At 40.2% G+C, this 26,458-nt stretch overlaps 2 protein-coding genes across 3 annotated transcripts in view; both read right to left on the reverse strand.

Moving 5' to 3' along the window:
• The window catches only part of LOC109892914 (ubiquitin carboxyl-terminal hydrolase 2), a 47,740-nt gene extending 32,999 nt beyond the window's left edge, over positions 1–14,741 (reverse strand). The window contains exons 1-3 of one of the 2 annotated variants that reach the window (XM_020485795.2): positions 14,544–14,741; positions 14,297–14,330; positions 13,100–13,694 (exon numbers count right to left, since the gene is read on the reverse strand). In XM_020485795.2, coding sequence (XP_020341384.1) covers positions 13,100–13,639 — 540 coding nt within the window. In that variant the 5' untranslated portion in view covers positions 13,640–13,694; positions 14,297–14,330; positions 14,544–14,741. The remainder of the gene's footprint in view (positions 1–13,099; positions 13,695–14,296; positions 14,331–14,543) is intronic. The other variant, XM_020485796.2, reaches the window with a different exon arrangement.
• Positions 14,742–22,191: 7,450 nt separating this feature from the next.
• LOC109892912 (alpha-tectorin-like) overlaps positions 22,192–26,458 on the reverse strand; it is a 37,932-nt gene continuing 33,665 nt past the window's right edge. Inside the window, 1 exon segment of the mRNA XM_020485794.2 lies at positions 22,192–23,006. Coding sequence (XP_020341383.1) covers positions 22,903–23,006 — 104 coding nt within the window. The 3' untranslated portion in view covers positions 22,192–22,902.

The raw sequence follows: 26,458 nt of genomic DNA on the forward strand, positions 1-26,458 counted from the left end.
CTGGAGAGCGGTGCAAACCCATCCCCTGGTGATATTTGTTGGGGTGTGGCTTAAGTCACAATTATTCTACAGTATTTTAATGTGTGTGTGTTTCGGTAGGTATCTCCAATGGTGGGGCAGCATTTATTTTTAGAAATATGTAAAAATAAAAAATAAAATAAAAAACTACTAATTAGATCAGTACAGTGGCTTGCAAAATTATTCACCCCCTTGGCATTTTTCCTATTTTGTTGCCTTACAACCTGGAATTAAACTAGATTTTTGGGGGGGGGGGGGGGGTGGTATCATTTGATTTACACAACATGCCTACAACTTTGAAGATGCAAAATAGTTTTTTTTATTGTGAAACAAACAAGAAATAAGAAAGAACTTGAGCATGCATAACTATTCACCCCCCTACAGTCAACACTTTGTAGAGCCACCTTTTGCAGCAATTTCAGCTGCAAGTCTCTTGGGGTATGTCTCTATAAGCTTGGCACATCTAGCCACTGGGAGTTTTGCCCATTCTTCAAGGCAAAACTGCTCCAGCTCCTTCAAGTTGGATGGGTTCCTCTGGTGTACAGCAATCTTCAAGTCATATCACAGATTCTCAATTGGATTGAGGTCTGGGCTTTGACTAGGCCATTACAAGACATTTCAATATTTCCCCTTAATCCACTTGAGTGTTGCTTTAGGTGTATGCTTAGGGTCATTGTCCTGCTGGACGGTGAACCTCTGTCCCAGTTTCAAATCTCTAGAAGAATGAAACAGGCCTCCCTCAATAATTTTCCTGTATTGAGCACCATCCATCACTCCTTCAATTCTGACCAGTTTCCCAGTCCCTGACGCTGAAAAACATGGATGGTGTTCTCGGGGTGATGAGAGATATTGGGTTTGCACCAGACATAGCGTTTTCCTTGATGGCCAAAAAGCTCAATTTGAGCCGTATCTGACCAGGGTACCTTCTTCCATATATTTGGGGAGTTTCCCCTCATGCCTTTTGGTGAACACCAAACATGTTTGCTTATTTTCTTCTTTAAGCAATGGCTTTTTTTCTGGCCACTCTTCCATAAAGCCCAGCTCTGTGGAGTGTACGGCTTAAAATGGTCCTATGGACAGATACTCCCATCTCTGCTGTGGAGCTTCGCAGCTCCTTCAGGGTTATCTTTGGTCTCTTTGTTGCCTCTGATTAATGCCCTCCTTGCCTGGTCCATGAGTTTTGGTGGGTGGACCTCTCTTGTCAGGTTTGTTATGGTGCCATATTCTTTCTATTTTTTTAACAAGTGACTTAATGGTGTTCCTTGGGATGTTCAAAGTTTCTGATATTTTTTTATAACCCAACCCTGATCTGTACTTCTCCACAACTTTGTCCCTGACCTGTTTGGAGAGCTCCTTGGTCTTCATGGTGCCCCTTACTTAGTGGTGTTGCGGACGCTGGGGCCTTTCAGAACAGGTGTATATATACTGAGATCACGTGACACTTAAATAAAGTCCACCTGTGTGCAATCTAACGAATTATGTGACTTCTGAAGGTAATTGGTCGCACCAGATCCTATTTAGGTGCTTCATAGCAAAGGTGGTGAATACATATGCACGCACCACTTTTCCGTTTGTTTTATTTTTTAAAGTTATTTTCAGATGATCATTTGAATCAGGCGTGTAGTGATAGGGGTGCACATTGTAGTTTTTACCATTTGGGTCTCCAGGAACAGGATTAAGAAACACTGAGTTAATATATTAATAAGAAAGAGAGTTCCAAACCTCTCTGCCAATATCAGCTAGTTTTCAGTTTTCCACTCAGACCACTCCCAGACAGTCCTAGCAAAATTCTTGCTTGAGAAATTGCTCTTTGCTAAGAAGCCATTTGTTTATTTTTTTACCTTTATTTTTTATTTTTTTAAATCAGAGTAAGTTACTTAATTGTTACGCAGAAATGGTTTGATAGTCAGATAAAAATGGCTGCACAGAACCTTTAAACATTTTTTTTTATTGCCTTCGATTTAATTAGAGCATATCATGATGTAAATAAAAGTTTGGAGACTCTGTTGTTTGCATGGTGGTAGGACTGCAATTTGCAGCACTTCTGTAGAACCACCCATATAGTGCACTACTTTTGACCAGATCCCTATGGGTCCTGGTAAAAAGTAGTGCACTTTATAGGACAGGGATCATCAACTAGATTCAGCTGCGGGTCAAATTTTTCTTGAGTGGTTGGTCGGGGGGCCGGACCATAATAAATAACAACATTTAGAAGCCCAAACAGATAATATTTGACTAAAACAATCATTTCAAACCTTGCTTACATTTGTAAACAATCACATTCAGAAAGTATTCATACCCCTTGAATTATTTCACATTTTGTTGTGTTACAGCCTGAATTCAAAATTTTATAAATTTAAGTTTCTCCCTTATCTACAAACAATATCCCATAATGAGAAAGTGAAAACATGTTTTTAGAAATTTTAGCTGATGTATTGAACATAAAATACAGAAATCTCTCATTTACATAACCTTTGGCATCGATTACAGCTGTATTTCTGGGTAAATCTCTAGGAGCTTTCTACACCTGGATTGTACAACATTTGCGCATCATTCTTGTCAAAATTCTTCAAGCTCTGTCAAATTGGTTTTTGATCATTGCTAGACAACCATTTTCAGGTCTCGCCATAGATTTTCAAGCAGATTTAAGTCAAAACTGTAACTCGGCCACTCAGGAATATTCAGTGTCTTCTTGGTAAGCAACTCCAGTGTAGATTTAGTCTTGTGTTTTAGGTTATTGTCCTGCTGATGAATTCATCTCCCAGTGTCTGGTGGAAAGCAGACTGAACCATGTTTTCCTCTAGGATTTTGCCTGTCCATAGCTTCAGTCCATTTCTTTTTTATCCTGAAACTCCCCAGTCCTTAACGACTACAAGCATACCCATAACATAATGCAGCCACCACTATGCTTGAAAATATAGAGTAGTACTCAGTAATGTGTTATGTTGGATTTGCCCCAAACATAATTTGTCTGGAATACAGTGTCAACTGCTTTGTCAATTTTTGGGGGAATTATTACTTTAGTGCCTTATTGCAAACAGGATGCATGTTTTGGAATATTTGCACTCTGTACAGACCTTCCTTCTTTTCACTTTGTCATTTAGGTTAGGATTGTGGAGTAACTACAATGTTGATCCATCTTCTCCTATCTCAGCCATTCAACTCTTTAGCTGTTTCAAATCACCATTGGCCTCATGGTGAAATCCCTGAGCGGTTTCCTTAGTCTCCGGCAACTGAGTTAGGAAGGACGCCTGTATCTTTGTAGTGACTGGGTCTATTGATACACCATCCAAATTGCAATTAATAATTTCACCATGCTCAAAGGAATATTTATGCCTTCTTTTTTTACCCATCTACCAATAGCAGCCCTTCTTTGCGAGCCATTGGAAAACCTCCCTGGTCTTTGTGGTTGAAACTGTGTTTGAAATTCACTGCTCGATTAAAGAGTACAGAGATTATTATTGAGGCTATAACACTTCTTTTGCACACAGAGTGAGTCCATGCACCTTATTATGTGACTTGTTAAGCACACTTTTACTCCTTAACATATTTTGGCTTGCCATAACAAAGAGGTTGAATAATTATTGACTCAAGACATTTCAGATTTGAATTTTTTCCACTTTTTCCAGTTTGACATTCTGGGGCCAGTGACAAAAAAATCTAGATTTAATCAATTTTATATTCAAGCTGTAACACAACAAAATGTGGAACATGTCAATGGGTGTGAATACTTTCTAAAAGGCACTCTGTCTCTCTATTTCCAAAATTAAAATCACTTGGAACTGATTTCCTGGAAAATAAAAAATTCAACTTGAGGGAGCAAATAAAACTATGCTTGGCCACCAGGAACCTTGATATAGAGAATATGTTTCCATTTGAGATGCAGCCCCAGAGTTCCTGACAGGGTCTTCTGACATCATCACCACCACCCACACTCTGCTCTCCGCTCCCAGCCAGCTGTCAATTACCGCTATCGCTACTAAGTCATCTCCCCCAATAGTACACTTTAAGGTGGAACATTAGCTGGTGGTGTTCCTGGGGGTACTGATTGGTTGGTGAGTGTCAGTGCCGTTGCTGCCAGCCAATAGGGCAGCTTTAGGGCGCCACATGTATCTAAACTATTCATTTTGACATGACATAATGTTCAACTTAGAGAACATGGCAATACATAGTCTCTGCTAATATGATCTTTCTGCCTTTTTTAATGGAGAAACAGAGAGAGAGAGAGTGAGCAAGATAAAATAGTGTGAAACAGAGAGAGGCAAAAGAGGGAAAGACAAAGAAAAGGCAATATAGAAAGTTCGAGTAAGAATGTTACTTTCTGGTGCTTATTGAGAAAATGTTGAACTACCTGAAACCAAGTGGTTTATTTCCTACTTGTTTCACTGAATCCCACTGCAATTTAAAAGGAATTTAAGCAGGTAATAATGAGGCAATAAAGCAGTTACCAGAATTTCCAAGTAAACACTACACTCCTAGAAACAGGTTTAGATTCTTAACGGGCTACAAACGCTTGTCACTGTAGTCAACAAAATTAAGGAGATGATTGTGGACTTCAGGAAACAGCAGAAGGAACACCCCTCTATCCACATCGATGGAACAGTAGTGGAGAGGGTAGTAAGTTTTAAGTTCCTCGGCGTACACATCACAGACAAACTGAATTGGTCCACCCACACAGACAGCATCGTGAAGAAGGCGCAGCAGCGCCTCTTCAACCTCAGGAGGCTGAAGAAATTCGTCTTGTCACCAAAAGCACTCAAACTTCTACAGATGCACAATCGAGAGCATCCTGTCGGGCTGTATCACCGCCTGGTACGGCAACTGCTCCGCCCACAACCGTAAGGCTCTCCAGAGGGTAGTGAGGTCTGCACAACGCATCACCGGGGGCAAACTACCTGCCCTCCAGGACACCTACACCACCCGATGTCACAGGAAGGCCATAAAGATCATCAAGGACAACAACCACCCGAGCCACTGCCTGTTCACCCTGCTATCATCCAGAAGGCGAGGTCAGTACAGGTGCATCAAAGCTGGGACCGAGAGACTGAAAAACAGCTTCTATCTCAAGGCCATCAGACTGTTAAACAGCCACCACTAACATTGAGTGGCTGCTGCCAACACACTGACTCAACTCCAGTCACTTTAATAATGGGAATTGATGTAAAATATATCACTAGCCACTTTAAACAATGCTACTTAATATAATGTTTACATACCCTACATTATTTCTCATATGTATACGTATATACTGTACTCTATATCATCTACTGCATCTTTATGTAATACATGTATCACTAGCCACTTTAAACTATGCCACTTTGTTTACATACTCATCTCATATGTATATACTGTACTCGATACCATCTACTGCATCTTGCCTATGCCGCTCTGTACCATCACTCATTCATATATCTTTATGTACATATTCTTTATCCCCTTACACTTGTGTGTATAAGACAGTAGTTTTGGAATTGTTAGTTAGATTACTCGTTGGTTATTACTGCATTGTCGGAACTAGAAGCACAAGCATTTCGCTACACTCGCATTGACATCTGCTAACCATGTGTATGTGACAAATAACATTTTATTTTATTTTATTTGATTTAGTTGTACCCTGTAAGATACATTCTTTGTACCTTTTTTATAGGAACATAAGTGCACCCCAGTTCATACCTCAGATAGTACCTTTCTTACATGTAGTCCACAAGTACAAAAGCATGCCTTTAGATAAAGTACATATAGCCTTTAGATAAAGTACATTTAGCCTTTATAGAGTGCCATCACAGTGACAGAGCCACTTGTTCCTTGTAAGTGGCATAAATGTACCTCTACCATAGACCACTTAAAAACTGGTTCAACACTTCCACTCAAAGGTGGCCAAAAATAACTAACTGAAAGCAACGCCCCCACTAAGCCACGCCGCCATTATAATTTCCCAGTGTGCCTTGCCTTTGAGTAAATTGTAGAGTTACCACCCATGACATGGTTGCTCAATTAGTTTGTTTTCAACCGAATATACAACTCTTTATGACAATAAATTACATCTCATAATGCCTTATTTTGAGGCCTAAATTCACCCTAATACAGTGATCATGAAACTCATGGTTTACAGGCCACATCAGGCCTACAAGTAGGTTTGCAAAATTCCTGTAACTTTACGGAGTTCCTCCTTATTCCCTCCCATTTCAAGGAATTTTCCAACCAAGATCTCTAGAAAAGTTGCAACCCTATCTAGGATATTCAACAGTTGGAATTTTTATTAGCCTGCAACCTGCATTCAGGATGAATGCCAGAATTAGGAACATTATGAGGAGACTACCTAAGCCATTTAAACTAGAAGAACCATTTCAGTAACAGGTGCAAAAAATGGATTAGTTTAGAAATGAGTTATTTATCTTTGTGTAGCATCAATCAATGCACATGCAAAAACACAGATATTTAAAACAATTCTAAAAATCAACCTGCAGTATAGCATGCTGGGAAATATGATCATGATTATAGTACAAATCTTCCTTTTAGGATAGCACCACAGTGACAAAGCCGTTAATTTCAATTGGCAAAAGTTAATTAAGTTAATTTCAAGTGGCAAATTGTATCTTATGGTGGGTATTGAGAGTATTAAGGGTTCACAAAATAAAAGTTTGTACCCTGGAAAACAGAAATGTACCTTCACCGTAGAATGTCATGACTGTACCTTTTACATTCAAAATATTGGGTTAAAAAATGTTCCATTATACTAGATTATCCACACATGTAACCTAAAAGAAAAGGTACCGAACAGTACCATGTGAGATCATTATGTGTACCTCGGAAGGTACATTGTGTATTTGGATCTATCTTTTTGTACGTCAGGGAACAATTTGTACCCTAACCGTACCCTTATTTCTAAGAGTCAGGTAAACACAAATGGTTCCTTGTAAGAAGAAAAGACAGACAGCGAGAGGACTGAGGTGTCTGGGCAGTTCCTTGTATACGTGCTAGAACCCACATGGACCTCCCCAGTCTCTGGTCTCTCTGGGTTCTGTCAGAGGTGGACATTTACATCAAAGAGCAGGTAAATGGTCACGCACACACACGGACACAGGAACAATGAATGTGCTGGTTAGACTAGAAGCCTTCATCCTAGGAGGACTCATCGGCCCTGACATCTATCTATATAGCTAGCGTGACACAGAAAAGCACAGAGGACAGCAGCAATTGTAGCCTTGATTTGATAGAGTCTTTGTTAACCTCACAGCTCTGTACAGACCATTAGGGAGACAGGTAAAGTTAACAGTTTATTGCTGGGTGGCCCAGAGCCATTAAGTGTGCGCTGGGCAGAGTCCAATGCCACGTAACTCCATCATGTACTTTGATGATGAATCAGGTATGATTGGATGGTAGATGACATCTGTCGTAAGTGAGATGTCCTTGATCTCTCTCACACACACACACACTGGATAAACCTGGTTGTTATTCAAGGCACACAATTAAACACGCCGGTTCTCTCCCTCCTGATGTCACCTCACCTCGCCAATATAGTATACCAGGACAGTTTAAGCCTGACCGCATTCCACAATCACTGTGTCACTCCAGGAAAGAGCTGTCTGGGTAAGGAAAGCTAAAAGACTCAAATGGCAGAGTTCCATTCAAGATCAATTTAACAAGGATATTTTAGAGACAGCAGTGGGAACTGAATAGATTTCTGTTAAAACGTTAGCATGGAAACTATTTATTTTGGGGACAATTACATTACCTACAGAATCCTGGGTCATATTCATTAGGGCAAACAATTGAAAACATTTTAGAATGTAAACGAAAATAAGCCTCTCTCATTGGACTGACCAAGTCCAAGTAGTGCCCACAGTTCATTTCAGTCTGTTTATTCTATTAGGTGCCTAATGAACATGCCCATGGTCTCAGTACTTCTCAGAGAAAGAAAAGGAAGAGGAGCGGTGTCTCTGGAAACAGTAACGCTAGGATGTGTCTTATTATTAATAAAGGTTTCCAAAAATGGCTGTAAAATCAAAAACATTACAGAAATGCATTAAAAACAATTCAATTGACCACACATACACTACCGGTCAATTTTTAGATCACCTACTCACTCAAGGGTTTTTCTTTATTTTTTCTATTTTCTACATTGTAGAATAATAGTGAAGACATCAAAACTATGAAACAGGACATATCACATTATATTTGAGATTCTTCAAATAGTCACCCTTTGCCTTGATGACAGCTTTGCACACTCTTGGCATTCTCTCAACCAGCTTCACCTGGAATACTTTTCCAATAGTCTTGAAGGAGTTCCCACATATGCTGAGCACTTGGTGGCTGCTTTTCCTTCACTCTGCAGTCCGATTCATCCCAAACCATCTCAATTTGGTTGAGGTCGGGGATTGTGGAGGCCAAGTAATCTGATGCAGCACTCCATCACTCTCCTTCTTGGTAAAATAGCCCTTACACCACCTGGAGGTGTGTTGGGTCATTATCCTGTTGAAAAACAAATGATACTCCCACTAAGCCCAAACCAGACGGAATGGCGTATTGCTGCAGAATGCTGTGGTAGCCATGCTGGTTAAGTGTACCTTGAATTCTAAATAAATCACCAACAGTGTCACCAGCAAAGCACCCCTACATCATAACACCTCCTTCATGCTTTACAGTGGGAAATCCACATGCAGAGATCATCCATTCACCCACACCGCGTCTCACAAAGACACGGCGGTTAGAACCAAAAATCTCCGATTTGGACTCCAGACCAAATGACAAATTTCCACTGGTCTAACGTCCATTGCTCGTGTTTCTTGGCCCAAGCAAGTCTCTTCTTATTATTGGTGTCCTTTAGCAGTGGTTTCTTTGCAGCAATTCGACCACGAAGGCCTGATTCACAGTCTCCTCTGAACAGTTGATGTTGAGATGTGTCTGTTACTTCATCTCCATGAAGCATTTGTTTGGGCTGCAATTTCTGAGGTTGGTAACTCTAATGAACTTATCCTCTGGAACAGAGGTGACTCTGGGTCTTCCTTTCCTGTGGCTGTCATCATGAGAGCCAGTTTCATCATAGCGCTTGATGGTTTTTGCAACTTCCACGTTGACTGACCTTCATGTCTTAAAGTAATGATGGACTATTGTTTCTCTTTGCTTATTTGAGCTGTTCTTGCCATAATATGGTCTTTTACCAAATACGGCTATCTTCTGTATACCCCCCAACATTGTCACAACACAACTGATTGGCTCAAACGCATTAAGAAGGAAAGAAATTCCACAATTTTACTTTTAAGAAGGCACAGTTGTTAAGAATGCAAAGAGTGTGCAAAGCTGTCATCAAGGCAAAGGGTGGCTACTTTGAAGAAGTAAAATATATTTAGATTTATTTAACACTTTTTTGGTTACTACATGATTCCATGTGTTATTTCATAGATTTGATGTCTTCACTATTATTCTACAATGTAGAAAATAGTAAAATGAAGAAAAAAACATAAATGAGTAGGTGTTCTAAAACTTTTGACCGGTCGTGCACGTGTTATGCAAGCCATAAAACTGAAATGCAAACTTACACACAATAATATTGACACAAACAAACCTACATATACATTAGAATACCTTCTCACCCACAGGCACACACTCTGAAATATCACACCCACTCTCTCTCTGCTCACATCTGAGAGAAAGAACACCAGTCATTACTAATATTCCTGATATTACCCAATAAATCACATGGTCTGCATCTCAAATGGCACCCCTAGTGTACTGATTTTGTCCAGAGCTCTGGTGAATAGTGCGCTATATAGGGAATAGGGTGTCATTCAGGACATAACCATGATGCCATGGAAGCCTCTGCGGGAAAAGTCATTCTAGGGAAACCTCCCATACTATTGCTAGATGAGGCATCATCACCCTGGCAAACAAACAAGACAGCACATCAGTAGATCAGGCTACATGACTCACATTCGCCACTCAGAAGATATGGATAGTCATAAGTCTACTCTCATCTAGGATGATGATACTGAGAAACAAACTGTCATAACAAACAACATACACTCAATAACCAATGATGTAGACACACCTTATTTTGTGGTTTGGCTTCTTCCACCTCTTACACTAGTGGGTTTTTTTTTTGCATTTAGGGTTTATCTTTCAATAGAAGATGGATGACAAGCTATGAAGGAAAAAAATATTGCAATATTGTCAAAACAATCAAATATATCATCAAAGATAATATCCCGATGTAACTATAGATTATTTCCCCCCTCATCACTACTATGAATAAGGCTAGTCCTCCATTCCATTTTTTTAAATGTATTATTTGAAACCAAATGAACTGATTTAGGACATAAAGGTCACAACTCATTTCACTGAAACATTGAAAAGGCTGTATAAAACCCTGAATAAATACAATCTATGATGACTAATAAGTGGGTTTGGTTATGGCAGAGGCTGAATGCCTACATATGGATCTCAGTCTTGTTGTCATTCTCATAGTAGTGGCACCGCCCCAGGTCACACTGGGAGTACAATTGCTGACAGTGCGGTGAATAAAAATGCAATTGACTGTAATTATTTTCAGGAGATTTTTAAATGTGCGTCTGAACAGTCATCAAAACCTGCTGCTTCTTAGAATGCAGGGTTGAATCCTAACTTGAGAGACATGCGCACATGCACATAACTCAAAGTATTACATTTGTGTCAATTAAAGTTTTGTGTGAAGGTTTCAAGTTGTTCAGTGCTCTCTAGTCTCTACCACTTTGGTACTTTATTGTCAAAGATAGTATTCCTTTGCCCTCTCTGTTGGACATAGGCAAGGATGCCATCAAGTGGTCTACAGTGAGTATTGAACAAATACCTAAATTATTTCACCTTAATGTCCTTGTGTGCTTTTACCACCGGCCCTGTCTTGAGAGCCCAGGTCGTGTCTACACTTGACACTTACATGCGACTTCTGCTATCAGAATACGAAGACCACATTGAAAAGACAGGTCACTGTGGTCTGATTGTGTTCAGATCTGGCTGACCACTTCAGAAGGTGGTCAGGGATGCACTGTGTGCGGATTTCTCCTCAGTCTGGACGCAATCATGTTACTGAAAGCGCATACAGTGGGCGATGTCATCAGGACTCCTCCCACAAATCTCCAGAAAACTTGTGTTTTGGGACCGAGAGGCACCTTTATTTAACTAAGCAAGTCAGTTAAGAACAAATTCTTATTTTCAATGATGGCCTAGGAACAGTGGGTTAACTGCCTTGTTCAGGGGCAGAATGGCAGATTTTGACCTTGTCAGCTCAGGGATTCGATCTTGCAACCTTCCGGTTACTAGTCCAACACTCTAATCACTAGGCTATCTTTTCATTCTAACGTTAGAAGAAATACATTCCTAGTGTGTGAGGAATGTGTTTGCTGGCCTCAAATGCTAGCCAGCTGGCTAATATTTCGGGGAAAAAATGTTTGATTGGCTAGAGTTATGCTAACCAGTTTGCAATCACTTTAGCATTGCTTGCTAGCTACAGAGGTTAGCTGGCTAGTTAGCTACTGTCATCAGTTGCTGTTGTGTTATTATCATATTTAGCCTGGCATTTGAATATAGCGCAGGAATAGGGAATCCGGACACACTGTGGACACATTTAAATATAGGTGTAGATGCATGACGTGTTCGGAATTCCTTGAACATAACTATGATCAGAATACTAAATCTGCATGCACTGTCAAGTTAAGACACGGCCCCAGAGACCTGGCAAGCAAAGCTAGTAACCTATGGAACCAATGCCACCATGGAACATCCAAGTCATATAGCTATCTTTATCTGCAGCTGATGTGCACCTTTAAATGTAAACTCAGCTAAATCACATTGCCACGAGCAGCACAGCAGATATTGAGATGAGTGAGATGCAAGACTTTTCAGTCACACACAGTATCTGTGCATGTACAAAGGTTTACTTCACGCTGTCACGGCGTGGTAGTCACAGAACCAAAACAGCTGAAGATGAGCCTTGTGCTTCCACACTCGTAGTTGTTGTGGAAATTGACCCACTATTGCTGTTTACTTTTGGAATATACAGTTAAAGTCGGAAGTTTACGTACACTTAGGTTGGAGTCATTAAAACTTGTTTTTCAACCACTCCACAAATGTCTTGTTAACAAACTATAGTTTTGGCAAGTCAGTTAGGACATCTACTTTGTGCATGACACAAGTAATTTTTCCAACAATTGTTTACAGATTATTTCACTTATAATTCACTGTATCACAATTCCAGTGGGTCACAGCTTGGTAGCCACTGCTCTAAAACCGCCATAAAAAAGCCAGACTATGGTTTGCAACTGCACATGGTGACAAAGATCGTACTTTTTGGAGAAATGTCCTCTGGTCTGATGAAACGAAAATAGAACTGTTTGGCCATAATGACCATCATTATGTTTGGAGGAAAAAGGGGGAGGCTTGCAAGCCGAAGAACATCATCCCAACCGTGAAGCACAGGGGTGGCAGCATCATGTTGTGGGGGTGCTTTGCTGCAGGAGGGACTGGTGCACGTCACACAATAGATGGTATCATGAGGGAGGAAAATAATGTGGATACATTGAAGCAATATCTCAAGACATCAGTTAAAGTTAAAAATGGAAGGCTAACAAAAACATTTGACACAAGTTAAACAATTTAAAGGCAATGCTACCAAATACTAATTGAGTGTATGTAAACTTCTGACCCCCTGGGAATGTGATGAAAGCAATAAAATATGAAATAAATCCCTCTACTATTATTCTGAAATTTCACATTCTTCAAATAAAGTAGTGATCCTAACTGACCTAAGACAGGGAATTTTTAGGATTAAATGTCAGTAATTGTGAAAAACTGAGTTTAAATGTATTTGGCTAAGGTGTATGTGAACTTCCGACTTCAACTGTACGTCATATTGCGGAGTCTACCTTTGAAGGCACTATAAATCAACTACAGATCAGCTCAGCCTCACAGTACACAACATTTTATTTTTTACGAATAATGGTATCAGTATTTCTCACTCACTCTCCTTCACCCACCATTCAACTATGCATAGAACTATGTATAGAACTATGCATAGAGTATGTACAGTACTTCCGTCCCACTAACTCACCTCAGAGACCCAGTAGGGAAAGCTATAGTAATCAGCTCTGGCTGGACTCCGTCCTCTGATGGCAGGGCAGGGCTGCTGGTCAGACAGCCCCATGGAGGCCAGGTCCTGGGTGAGGATCGACTGGCTGACCAAGCGATGCCGGCGGGACAAGGGCGAGGTGGACACCATAAGGTACGCCGGACGAGTCGGCGAGAGACCCCTACTACCCCCATTGGTGTTACTACGCTCCCCAACTGGCCGCCATTTGTTGGTGGCCCCCAGGGCTCGGCTGAAGCTTTCACTGCGCCGACTTGCCTGGGGGACCTCGATCCTGGGGAGGGGTAGCTGGGCTCTCCCCCTCTCTGGCCCTCTGTGGTTGTGGCTGGGGCTGATGAGGCCCAGGTTCCTGGAGGTGGAGATGGCGTACATGGAAGATGGGAACGGGAGGTGGAGAAGCTCTGATCCCCTACGGGGGTAGCTCATGGTGGGCTCATAAGTGCTGTAGTAGCCCAGGGGGTTGGAGCCGGGGCTGTACCTGGGGGTGGAGGACACTCGAGACATGCTGGAGCAGAGAGGTCAGTCACAGGGAATGATACAGCAGGGATGGATACCAAGACTGGAAGAGAGCAAGGAAGGAAGAGCATCAAGTACTGGTCTGAGGTAAAAGAGTTGGACCCCCCCTTAAGATACAGCCAATATAGCTGTCAGCTTCCATCTGAAATCAGATCTGTTGTTTTGAACAGATGTGTATTGGATACAGGTGGAAGATACACACTTTACGTGCTACACACAAAACACACACAGACGAGGCCGAATCTCACTGACACACATAGGCCCCCCCTAAAGGAGAATGGAAAACATGACACAAAAACACAGACATACAGATCACGTGCACACACACACACTGATACATTACAGATGCATGCATGCATGCATCTCACACACACACACACACACACACACACACACACACACACACACACACACACACACACACACACACACACACACACACAATATGAAAGTCCCAGTGTCACCCCTCTGGTTATGATATTCAAGACAACCAATGCGATGTTATGAGAACCTTGTTATGTCGGTGGGCACAAATGTGCACATTTGATTGGCTCCATAAATAACGTTACAAGGCTGACAAGGAAATCCACTGGCTGCCAATGTGCATGTTACTAATGCATTAATCAAATAAACTCAAACAAACACCTGTTGCTGTAGTCATGTCGTTGCTATAAACAATCTGAAAGACAAGAAAGAAAGCCTCAATTGGAGGGGGTAAAAAGTACCATAGCAACAGTAGTTGTCTTGTCCACCAATGTCCTTTTACATGGAAACAGATTTAAATCCAGTCGGTAACCAACGTTCGATTTACACTAAGCCAGTTAACGTTACATCATCGCAATGAGCTATTACTGTACAGTAGGCTATATAGAAGAAGTACGTTATCTCTCACCTTCGAAGGCACTTTTATGGAGCGTCCAAAACATGCATCTTCTGTGTCGATGTCAAACCAACATTTATTTTGCCCTTAACTATATCTGCACAGTATTTATTCTATGTTCCACTTTCAATCAAGATAGAGATCAAGTTGCAATGTCCTTGCGCGCAGTGTACGGAGCATGAATGCATGTAACAGGTAGGTGAGGTCTATTTCTTCTTCTTCTTCTTCTTCTTCAAATTTGTATTGGCCGATCGCAACCAACTTAAAAGGTGCTTAGAGTGCCACCTATGGTATTTGTGTGGCCCTATTACTCTACTCCTTTTATCTAGCCCTGTGTTTCTGCATACTTTTCTGTGCCCGGTTTCCCGAATTTAGGTTTCCTGAATTTAGGTTTACGAGTGTTTTGGCACAGGGTTGTGACAACTAAGGAGGACACTGTGTCCCGGTGTTGTTGCCATTCATGTTCTCCCTATTGAGTAGACTGTATCACGGTAACATCTAGATGGCTACCAATATTCCTTATTTATTGTGCAGTCTGCTATCCTTATCGCTGGCGACACTATGCTGTTACAGCTGCCCTGTGGCAAGCACCCTATTTTCCAAAAACACCGCTGCTCTCGTATCAGCTTTCTCCATTCAAATCTTAGTTTAGCATTAGAATTATTCCACAAAAATGACGAAGGATCAGCTGCTAGAAAGATATCACCTATGGCTGCAAATATTATAATGCTTACACCTACTATAATAATGCACTAAATCAAGATTTGGCACATCATTGCCCACTTTTTAGGCTCCCCATGACATATATTGAGACAAATTACAGACAGTATCCTATACAAGTAGTAAAATACTCAGTTGGTTAAACATGAAATGTATTTCAATATGATTGAAAAAGGCCTATTGCCTACTGTATTTATTATTTATTCCAGTCATCTTGGGTTTTAATTTGAAGCATTTTTTATATGTCTCTTGTTTGGTTCAATTGTGTTTGTAGTCAACTTTGTTCTGAAGTTATCTGTGTTAACAGAGAGGCGCATAAACCATGTGATTCTTTGTTTATTGGAGATCTTCCGTGTATAAATGACATGGGAGGGCAAAAAAAGCATCTAATGACCCAGTTAGCTGTTCTACCAGTCATCTGAGGAAGCCAGAGACGGGCAATATTTCTGATACTTGTATTTGAATTACGTATTTGAATTACTTCTGGATATTTTGTAGTTTGACACTGGTTTGAACTACACTTCATCTTGTATTTTGCATTTTCAAATACTGTAAATGAATTTTCAAAATACTAAATACTTTTCTATACCATTTTTTGTTTGTTGATCCAGAGCATACCAAATATGCTCAATGGGTGACATGTCTGGTGAGCATACAGGCCATGGAAGAACTGACATCTTCCACTTCCAGAAATTGTGTACATATCCTTGTGACATGGGGCCATGCATTATCATGCTGAAACATGAATGGCACAGTCTCTCTGTGCATTCAAATTGCCATCTATAAAAGGCAATTGTGTTCGTTGTCCGTAGTTTATGCTTGCCCATATCATAACCCAAACGCCACCATGGGGCGCTCTGTCAGCACAACACCATACACATGGTCTGTGGTTGTGAGGCTGGTTGAACGTACTGCCAAATTCTCTAAAACGACGTTGGAGGCAGCTTATGGTAGAAAGATTAACATTGAATTATCTGGCAAACTCTGGTGGACATCCCTGCATTCAGCATGCCAATTGCACGCTCCCTCAAAACTTAAGACATCTGTGGCATTGTGTTGTGTGACAAAACTGCACATTTTAGAGTGGCCTTTTATTGTCCCCAGCACAAGGTGCACCTGTGTAATGATCATGCTGTTTAATCAGCTTCTTGATATGCCACACCTGGAAAGTGGATGGATTATCTTGCCAAAGGAGAATTGCTAAAAGGGATATAAACACATTTTTGCAAACAATTTGAGAGAAATAAGCTTTTGGTGCCTATGGAAGATTTCTGAGATATTTTATTTCAGCTCATAAAACATGGGACCAAGATTTTACATGTTGCGTTTATATTTTTGTTCAGTGTAAAAATGAACAATTGCAAAGCATGCTGAATATTACTCTGATGAGCTCTGCCCCGAAACAAGGCTAATAACCCTTTGTGCTTTGCCGTTTATCTTTGGTATGTTCATTTTCACATATACACATTTGTATTTTGGTCATTTAGCAGACTTAACCTTTACTGAGAATGTTGTTGATGTTCGGGCTGGCTACATACAAATATATTTTTGTATTTTAAAATACAAAAGGCATGTATTTTAAGTCAATACATTGATCTTTATGGTATTTTGTGTTTGTATTTTGTAATTGTGTTTTCACATTTTTGTCCATATCATAATAAAGGTGGTTTTGGGAAACATCTCGGAGATTTAACGATGCTCCTACAAAGGTTCTAACGATGAACTTAGCCTTAAGATGCTTTTGGGAAACCGGGATCTGGAGTGTGAATTCATTGCGCTTTGTAGCACAAAAGGGAAGGGGGAAAGGATGGAAAAAGGAAAGAAGAATTGCCTACCAACGAACGCTACAGCCTTTAAAACCTCACCACTATTCCACTACTTGGTCCTATCTGATCCTACACAAGGCTGGCAGCCTGGGAGGACAGGACACTATCGTTCGGCACACCTTGTAAGCACTCTGCAGTACTTCTCTGTAACTGCCACCACAACATCTATGTTCTATGATTTACGTTCCATTTCTGCAGTACAGTTGATAACCATGGCTAAAATGCTAAGAAGCCAATCTTACTAAAATTCATGTTATTTTAGCCTGATCTCATAGATCATAGATTTGGTTGCGATTCTGCCATGGGCCGGAGAGAAAATGTGGACATTTTATAAAACAAATCCATGCAATTCTACTCATTTTGCCATGGGGCAGAGATACATTTTTGCTGTTCTAAAGCAAGTTTCCTGCAGTTCTACACATTTTGCCATGGGGAAGACAGAACATTTTGCAATGTTATAACAAATGTTGTGCAATTCTATTCATTTTGCCATGGGGCAGAAATAAATGTTTGCAGTTGTAAAGTTACATTTCCTGCCATTCTACCCAATTTTCCATGGGTTGGAGAGACATTTTTCAGTTTTAAAATTAATTTCCTTCAATTCTACACATTTTGCCATGACTATTGCCATGTTAATTACATCTGAGTGAAAATGACTAACAAATTCACTGGGGGCCGCCTGGAGGTCAGGTTGCCCGGTCCGTATTCGGCCACAATTACTACAAGCTTAGATAACTGGCTAGACTAACTTACAAGTCTAAATATTGCTAGCTGACATGACTAATTTAGGGACTGTCAGTGACTGACCACACAAGAGAAAAACTGTTGAAGCACAACCAAATGTTGAACTTGCACCTTGTGTATTATACTATTTTAACTACCAACAGTAAGTTGAGACCCCAACTGAGTTCCTAAAAAAATATATAGTAGTAATAATTTGGGGTCTTCACTGCCTCAGCATTATACACCTTCTGTACTACTCTGATCCTGGCAACATCAACCTACCTTTCTCTCTCACCGGACACTTCTGATCTCCAGTAAAAAAAAATGTGTTACATGTCTTTTAGACCCGCCCATCACACGGTAGTTTGGGCAACGAGATACCCATGTCCTGCACACGCTCACCTGTAGAATTTCGTGCCAATTTATCATTCACCTGTACAAAGTCAAATTACCGGTAAGCATATTAACATTTGTAGCACTTTCACAAATGTTTACCATATAATTAATTGAGTTTCTGTATATTTGTTTAAATGTTTTTTTCCAACTGTGTTTTAACCCCTTTTTCTCCCCAATTTCGATCTTGTCTCATTGCTGCAACTCCCCAACAGGCTCGGTAGGCGAAGGTCAAGTCATGTGTTCTCCGAAACATGACCCGCTAAACCACCATTCAACTGAAGACCAAGGTCAGCCTAGCCTGCAGGTGCCCGGCCTGCCACAAGGAATTGCTAGAGCGATGAGCCAAGTAAAGCGCCCCCAGCCAAACCCTACCCTAACCCGGATGACGCTTGGCCAATTGTGCGCCGCCCTATGGGACTCCCGATCATGGCCGGTTGTGATACAGCCCAGGATCGAACCCGGGTCTGTAGTGACGCCTCTTGCACCGCGTTACAGTGACTTAGATCCACTCAGGAGGCCCCGAGGCCCTTTTTAAGAAACATTGACCTAACAGAAACACAATGGTAATTATGAAAACCATTCAGTTTATTCTGGAAATGGTATTGCTTCTCTAAAATGGGATGGTTGCCTTTCTTGTCTTGCTGCTTTTTTGGGTTACTTAATTATCCAAACTCAATGTTTAAAGGCCATTTGAAATTCATACAATATCACATAAAAAAGCCTGTATTAACAATATGTACATTTGTACATAATGAAAATGTAATGAAATCCTCCGATATTTTCTAAAAGAAAATTGTTATTGCTAGCTATATGGAGCGCAGTGAGCCTCCTTCTGTGTCATTCATTGTACAAAAACATGACCTGTTCACGTGCTGAGAACCGCATAGGTAGGCACATTTGACCCAGGTCACTTTGATATTTAGCTCATACTGATATCGGTCTGGAGAACTGGTTCTACATCGGTCTTTACAAAAATGAATGTTGTAAAAAAAAAAAACCAAAATACATTTTTGAGAATTAATTTCACCTTCACAATATTATTATCTTTTCAATCAAATGTATCTGAAAGCATCATTTGAAACATTTGTTATTTTAGAACTGTTTCCAATTGAGCTGGCACATGTGCCATGAAGTAGGCATGTAAAATGTCAGTGGGACATGACCAAACACTTTGGTAGTCAAGACACATCCACCAGAGCAGGTATTCCCAAACTGGGGTGAGAGTACAGGGGTACGCGCAATGCCGTCGGGGGTACGCCAAACAAAAATGTAATTCACATGTATATTTTTTTCACATTCTTCACATTTTCAAACAGTACATTTATATTTTCCAACGGGGCTATACATTTGAGTGAGTTTTTTTTCTTGTCTGAGTAGCCACGATTTACTGCCGAAAATAATATTAAACCATCTCGTGTTCAGCGAAATAACAACACAATGTAAAATACAGGTAGCCTAGTCAAATAATTAACATCCAATCACATTAACCGTTACTCTTGCGCAGACATTTAGAAACAAAACATGACCATTTGAAAAATAAGCTACGTTAATTTTTTGAGCGAGAACAAAGATGACTTTCGAGTAGTAAGAGAGGTATAAAAGCAACAGATACCACTAATAAGGAGGGGCTAGAAGCATATTATATGTTGAGCTAACGAATGGCTAGGACAGGCAAGCCCCATACTATTGTGGAGGACTTAATTCTTCCTGCTGCCGTGGACATGGCTGGGACAATGCTGGGGGGAAAGGCCCAAAAAAACTATACAGACAATGCCTTCATCAAACAACACCGTTTCATGGCGCATCAGTGACATGGCAGGAGATGTTTTGAAACAATTACTGCTTCGCATACAAGCCAGTGAATTATATGCGTTACAGCTGGATGAGTCAACAGATGTGGCGGGCCTGGCACAGCTCCTGGTATATGTCCATTACATTTATGGGGGGTCAATTAAGGAAGACATCCTCTTCCGCAAACCACTGGAAACCAGGACAACAGGAGAGGATATGGACAGCTTTGTGACATCAAATGGACTTTGGTGGTCAAGATGTGTTTGTATCTGTACTGATGGCGTAAAAGCCATGACAGGGAAACATAGTGGAGTGGTAATGCGAGTGCAAGCAGTTGCTCCCGACGTCACTTGGGTACACTACAGCATCCACCGAGAGGCTCTTGGTGCCAAGGGAATGCCTGACAGCTTGAAAGACGTTTCGGACACTACAATGAAAATGGTTAACTTTGTTAAAGTAAGGCCCCTGAACTCTCATGTATTTTCTGCACTATGCAATGATATGGGCAGCAACCATTTAACGCTTTTACAACATACAGAAGTGCGCTGGTTATCAAGGGGCAAAGTATTGACATGTTGTCACGAGAATTTTCAATCCCAATGATGATAACAAACAATTATTTAAGCTTCGACCAATCCCAGAGGTTTGTAAGACCCTGGGTTTAATAATAATTAGGCAAAGACTCAGCTTCTGCAAATGGTTCATAAGGTTTATTCAGAGAACGTTCTAAAGTCCACCAAAATGTGAGCAGTTTTTATAACCCCCCCATATACACGCACACATACACACACAGATAAGAGAGACCTTAGAAGGAGCCTCTTTCCTGATGTCCTTTGTACTCTCAACTCTCACACCACTACACAGCAACACAATGGTCTAGTCACACATATTATGGAATTATGACTACTAACACATTTCATACAATTATATGATTTCAGGGTGGAATCATTAGTCATTACTTTAAACATATAAATTCCCTTATTACATGTTTTTTTTAATGTTCACTTGTCTGACTGTAACGCCTGTTGGTGGAAGAAGTGGATGACCAAGGTGCAGCGTGGTACATGTTCATGCTTTTATTAGAACTGAACACTGAAATAACAAAAAAATAACGAATGAAAACCGAAACAGTCCTGTGAGGTGCAGAAAGACACAAAACAGAAAACAACTACCCACAAAACCCATGTGGGAAAAAGATACCTAAGTATGGTTCTCAATCAGAGACAATGATAGACAGCTGCCTCTGATTGAGAACCACACCCGGCCCAAAAAAAAGAAATACAAAACATAGACAATTAACATAGAATGCCCACCCTAGTGACACTGCCGCTTGCATGAAGACGAGTTTCTTACACGACTGGTCTATCTGGGTGATGTTTTTTCTCACCTGAATGATCTGAATCTAGGATTACAGGGACTCTCCACAACTATATTCAATGTGTGGGACAAAATTGTAGCTATGATTAAGAAGTTGGAGCTCTTCTCTGTCTGCATTAACAAGGACAACACACAGGTCTTTTCATCATTGTATGATTCTTTGTGTGCAAATGAACTCAAGCTTACGGACAATGTCAAATGTGATATGCGAAGCACCTGAGTGAGTTGAGTGAGTTGGGTGCACAATTAGGCAGGTACTTTCCCGAAACGGATGACACAAACAACTGGATTCGTTATCCCTTTCATGCCCTGCCTCCAGTCCACCTATCAATATCTGAACAAGTGAACCTCATTGAAATTGCAACAAGCGGTTCTGTGAAGATTTAATTTAATCAGAAGCCACTTCCAGATTTCTGGATTGGGCTGTGCTCAGAGTATCCTGCCTTGGCAAATCGCGCTGTTTAAACACTGATGCCCTTTGCAACCACGTACCTATGTGAGAGTGGATTCTTGACCCTCACTAGCATGAAAACTAAATACAGGCACAGACTGTGTGTGGAAAATTATGTAAGACGGAGTCTCTCTCCAATACAACCCAACATTGCAGAGTTATGTGCATCCTTTCAAGCACACCCTTCTCGTTAACCTGTGGAGAGTTATTCACAATTTTCAATTAACAAATAAAGTTTTATAATTTATGTAAGATGGCTAAATAAAGAGCAAAATTATAGATTTTTATTATATTATTATTTGTGCCATGGTCCCTTAAGAGCTCTTTGTCACTTCCCACAAGCTGGGTTGTGACAAAAACTCACACTCATTATTATGTTTAATAAATGTATCGTATAGTGTGTGTGTGGCAGGCTTACGATGATGGCAAAAAACAACATTTGATAGTGTGCTGGCCTTGGCGCTACAGGGGATATGCAGCTGGAGGTTGAATGTTTGAAGAGGTATGGGACTATAAAAAGTTTGGGAACCACTGCACCAGAGCATTACTTTGTATGACTCATACTGTAGTTTCAGATTAGGGGATTAGGGGCTGAGAAGGGAACAGGTATTCGATTCACATACACAGCCTCTGATTCACACATAAATAATGATACAATTATTTTAAAAACATGTTAGCAACCAAGCTTTGCTATCAAAGATAAATGTACGGAAACTATCCCCTCACCTCTCATAAAAAACACTGTATCTAGCACTAACTCACTAAGCTGTTTGTTAAATGAAATATACCGACTTTCTGCCGTCTAGCTAAAGTATACGTGAATAGAGAGACTCTTTTGGAGGGCTTTTTCCATTGTGATCCAGTGCCCCAGTCTTGTGAGTTGTTTTTTTGTTTTTGTTTAGTGCAACTGGTGGGAAGTGCCTGTCTGCTCTGTGATTGGTTGCTGTGGCAGTCTCTGTGACAGTGAGTAGGAAGTGTAGATGTCTGCTCTCCTCTCCTCTCCTCTTTTTTTCGTGTTATACTGCTCTCATCTTCTCTTTTTATCTGTCTCTTTCTCCCTCCTCTCTCTCTGACTGTCCGCCCAGGGTTAGGAGAAGAGGGAATTGTGTGTGTGAGTGAGGAGCACGGAGACCACGGTGCTAAGAGCCAGAGGGAAAACAAGGGGTCGAAGGTCAACGCTGGAGCTGACAGCTGCATGGAGGGAATAAAAAAATAGAATGTCTTATGAAGGTTAGAATAGAAGGTCAGATGAGAAACAAGAGAACCCAGGTGGTATTGGGATCAAACATAATTTTTTGGTGTTACTTTACATTATGGTCCCGAAATAACCAGGAATTACTTAAAAAGCAGACGGTAAAATGGCAACAATACAGTATTAATGATTTACGTGCTTGTTTCTTGAAGATTGATTTATATCCATTTTGTATTTGATTAACAAGTTGTTACCAATGGTGTTGTGTAAGTGGGTCGTTCCACCAATTTGGTGCCTCTTGAGATCTGTAACTTGGTGAACAATTACTTTTCATTTCACCTAATTTTCACATTCTTTAATAATGTTCAACTTTTAAAAAAAATAAGAAAAAAAAGACTAGTACATTAAGTGCCAAATAAAGTAACAGGGTTGACGATTTTATCTGAAGTCAACCATAAATCCCCTTGTGACAGTGGAAATGGACGCTTGTGTGCAACAGAGAGGGACAATTGAATGCAAGCTTCATAATTATAATTTTTTCAAGAGCAGAACCAGCTCACTTGCTTTTATGGTATGATTTGACTATTAGATGTTCACTCTTTCTTTAGAATCATTTTTTTCAAAGGAATAGTTTCACCATATTAAAACAAGAGTACATGAAACAGGGTTGACCTTAAAATAAGGGTCAGTTTTTTACCTTCAAATGAATTACTAATGACATTTTTAGAAATTACTTTGCTAAAGCAACAAAATAACTAGGGCTTTACAAACATTGTGACAATTTTGAGAAATGTAGTGCTTAAAATCTTCCAGGATGTCACAGAGGGTGAACTGAGAAAATACTGAATTTTGGCACTTTAGGAAGTCTTTATCCATATTGAAAATGGATTTATTGAATTCTCCATGTAGTCTATATTAAAGGGCACTTCAGTGAATATAACAGGCTTTTAAAAGTAAATAATGGTGCACAATTTCTTCTTAAAATATCAAAGGGACACAAAAGGCAATCATTTTGTGGAACGACCCAAGAACAAGAAAGTACCATTGATACCACATCATTTCCTAGTTAATAACAAGTTAATACCAGTGGAAAAAGTACTCTAAATACTGGAAAACAATATTTAAAAAATACTTTAAAATGTAACTTTCTAACACATCTCTGATCAGAAAGGGAATGCTCCTCCAAGTCGTGAACTGGTTGTCTTTGTAACAGGGTATCTCTATTCTATAATTAGGAGATAATACTCTACTATCCCCTACTTTTCTTGTAGCTATGGTTTGGTGATTTGTAAACCATGAGATGGGCGGCATGGGCCACATGAAGTCAACACACTCCTGAGGCAATATATGTTAGAATCACCTTTGGCAGCAATTACATCTGTGAGTTTTTCTGGGTAAGTCTGTAAGAGCTTTGCACACCTGGATTGTACAATATGTACAATACGTTATTTTATTTTTTTAATTCTTCAAGTTGGTTTTTAATCATCGCTAGACAGCCATTTTCAAGTCTTGCCATAGATTTTCAAGCTGATTTAAGTCTAAACTAACTAGTCCAATCAGGAACATTCAATGTCCTCTTGGTAAGCAACTCCAGTGTACAGTAGATTTGGCCTTGTGTTTTAGGCTATTGTCCTGCTGAAAGGTGAATTCATCTTCCAGTGTCGGGGAGCTGTTCTTGTCTATTAATGTTCAGTATTATGTCATGTTTCATGTTTTGTGTGGACCCCAGGAAGAGTAGCTGCTGCTTTCGCAACAGCTAATGGAGATCCTAATAAAATACCAAATACCAAAGCAGACTGAACCAGGTTTTCCTCTAGAAATTTGCTTGTGCTTAGCACCACTCCAGCCGAAGCTTGGCATTACGTTTCTTTTTTATCCTGGAAAAAACTCCACAGTCCTTAATGACTACAAGCATACCCATAACATGAGCAGCCACCACTATGTTTGAAAATATGGAGAGTAGTACTCAGTAATGTGTTGTAATGGATTTGCCCCAAACATAACACTTTGTATTCTGAACAAAAAGTAAATTGCTTTGCCACATTATTTTGCAGTACTACCTTAGTGCCTTGTTGCAAACAGGATGATTGTTTTAGAATATTTTATTTTGTACAGGTTTTCATCTTTTTCCTTTGTCAATTAGGTTAGTGCTGTGGAGTAACTACAATGTCGTTGGGTCAGTTTTCTCCTATCACAGACATTCAACTGTTTTAAAGTCCCCAATGGCCTCATGGTGAACTCCCTGAGTGGTTGGTTTCCATCCTCTCTGGCATCCGAGTTAGGAAGGACACCTGTATCTTTGTAGTGACTGGTTGTATCGATACACCATCCAAAGTGTAATTAAAACTTCACCTTGCTCAAAGGGATATTCAATGTCAGCTTTTTTTTTTACCCACCTACTAATGTGCACTTCTTTGCGAGGCATTGGAAAACCTCCCTGGTCTTTGTGGTTGAATCTATTTTGAATCTAGTTTGAAATTCACTGCTCGACTGAGGGACCTTACAGATAATTGTATGTGTCACAGATGGTTGGTGGCACCTTAATTGAGGAGGACGGGCTTGTGGTATTGGCTGGAGTGGAATGAGTGGAATGGTATCAAATACATGGTTTCCATTCCATTTGCTCCGTTCCAGCCATTGTTATGAGTCGTTCTACCCTCAGCAGCCTCCACTGGGATGTGTGAGGTTGTCATTCAAAAATCATGTTAAATACTATTACTGCACACAGAGCGAGTCCATACAACTTATTATGTGACTTGTTAAGCACATTATTACTCCGGAACTTATTTAACCTTGCCATAACAAGGAGTTTAATATTTATTGACTGATTTATTGACATTTCAGCTTTTCATTTTGACATTATGGGGTGTTGTGTGACACAAACTCTCAATTTAATACATTTTTAATTCAGGCTCTAGCAACAAAATTTGGAAAAAGTCAAGGGGTCTGCATACTTTCTGAAGGCACTGTAAGTACCTTCAAAATGAAGACAGAATATGTGCCCACTGTACAGTGCGCGGGATCAATGCATTTTCAATTCAGTCTATTGAAATGGAATTGACCCAATCTCTCGTACATTGTACTTCCTTTTTTCTTTGCCAAATTCCCATATTATGCAGAAATCCTGATTTGAGGATTACATTTTTCTTGCTTATTCCCTTCTGATTCCGATAATCTTCCAACCGGAATTTCTGTAAAACCTGGGAATTTTGGGAAAGTTAACGGAATTTTGCAACTCTAGTTACTGTTAAAGGAATTTTTCTTCATTGAACCTATGGAGCTGGGAAACATGTTTGTTATGAAGTTGCTCTTTATGACAGAATGGTACAATTAGGTGATGTAAATGTATTTTTAACAAAATTACACTCCCTTAAAGGCAGTACTCGTAGAATTACCCATATTATTTATTAGCACTCTATAGACGTGAGAGGATGATGTGTGTCTACCTCGA

This window comes from Oncorhynchus kisutch, linkage group LG6, assembly GCF_002021735.2.
Source record: "Oncorhynchus kisutch isolate 150728-3 linkage group LG6, Okis_V2, whole genome shotgun sequence".
Taxonomy (NCBI): domain Eukaryota; kingdom Metazoa; phylum Chordata; class Actinopteri; order Salmoniformes; family Salmonidae; genus Oncorhynchus; species Oncorhynchus kisutch.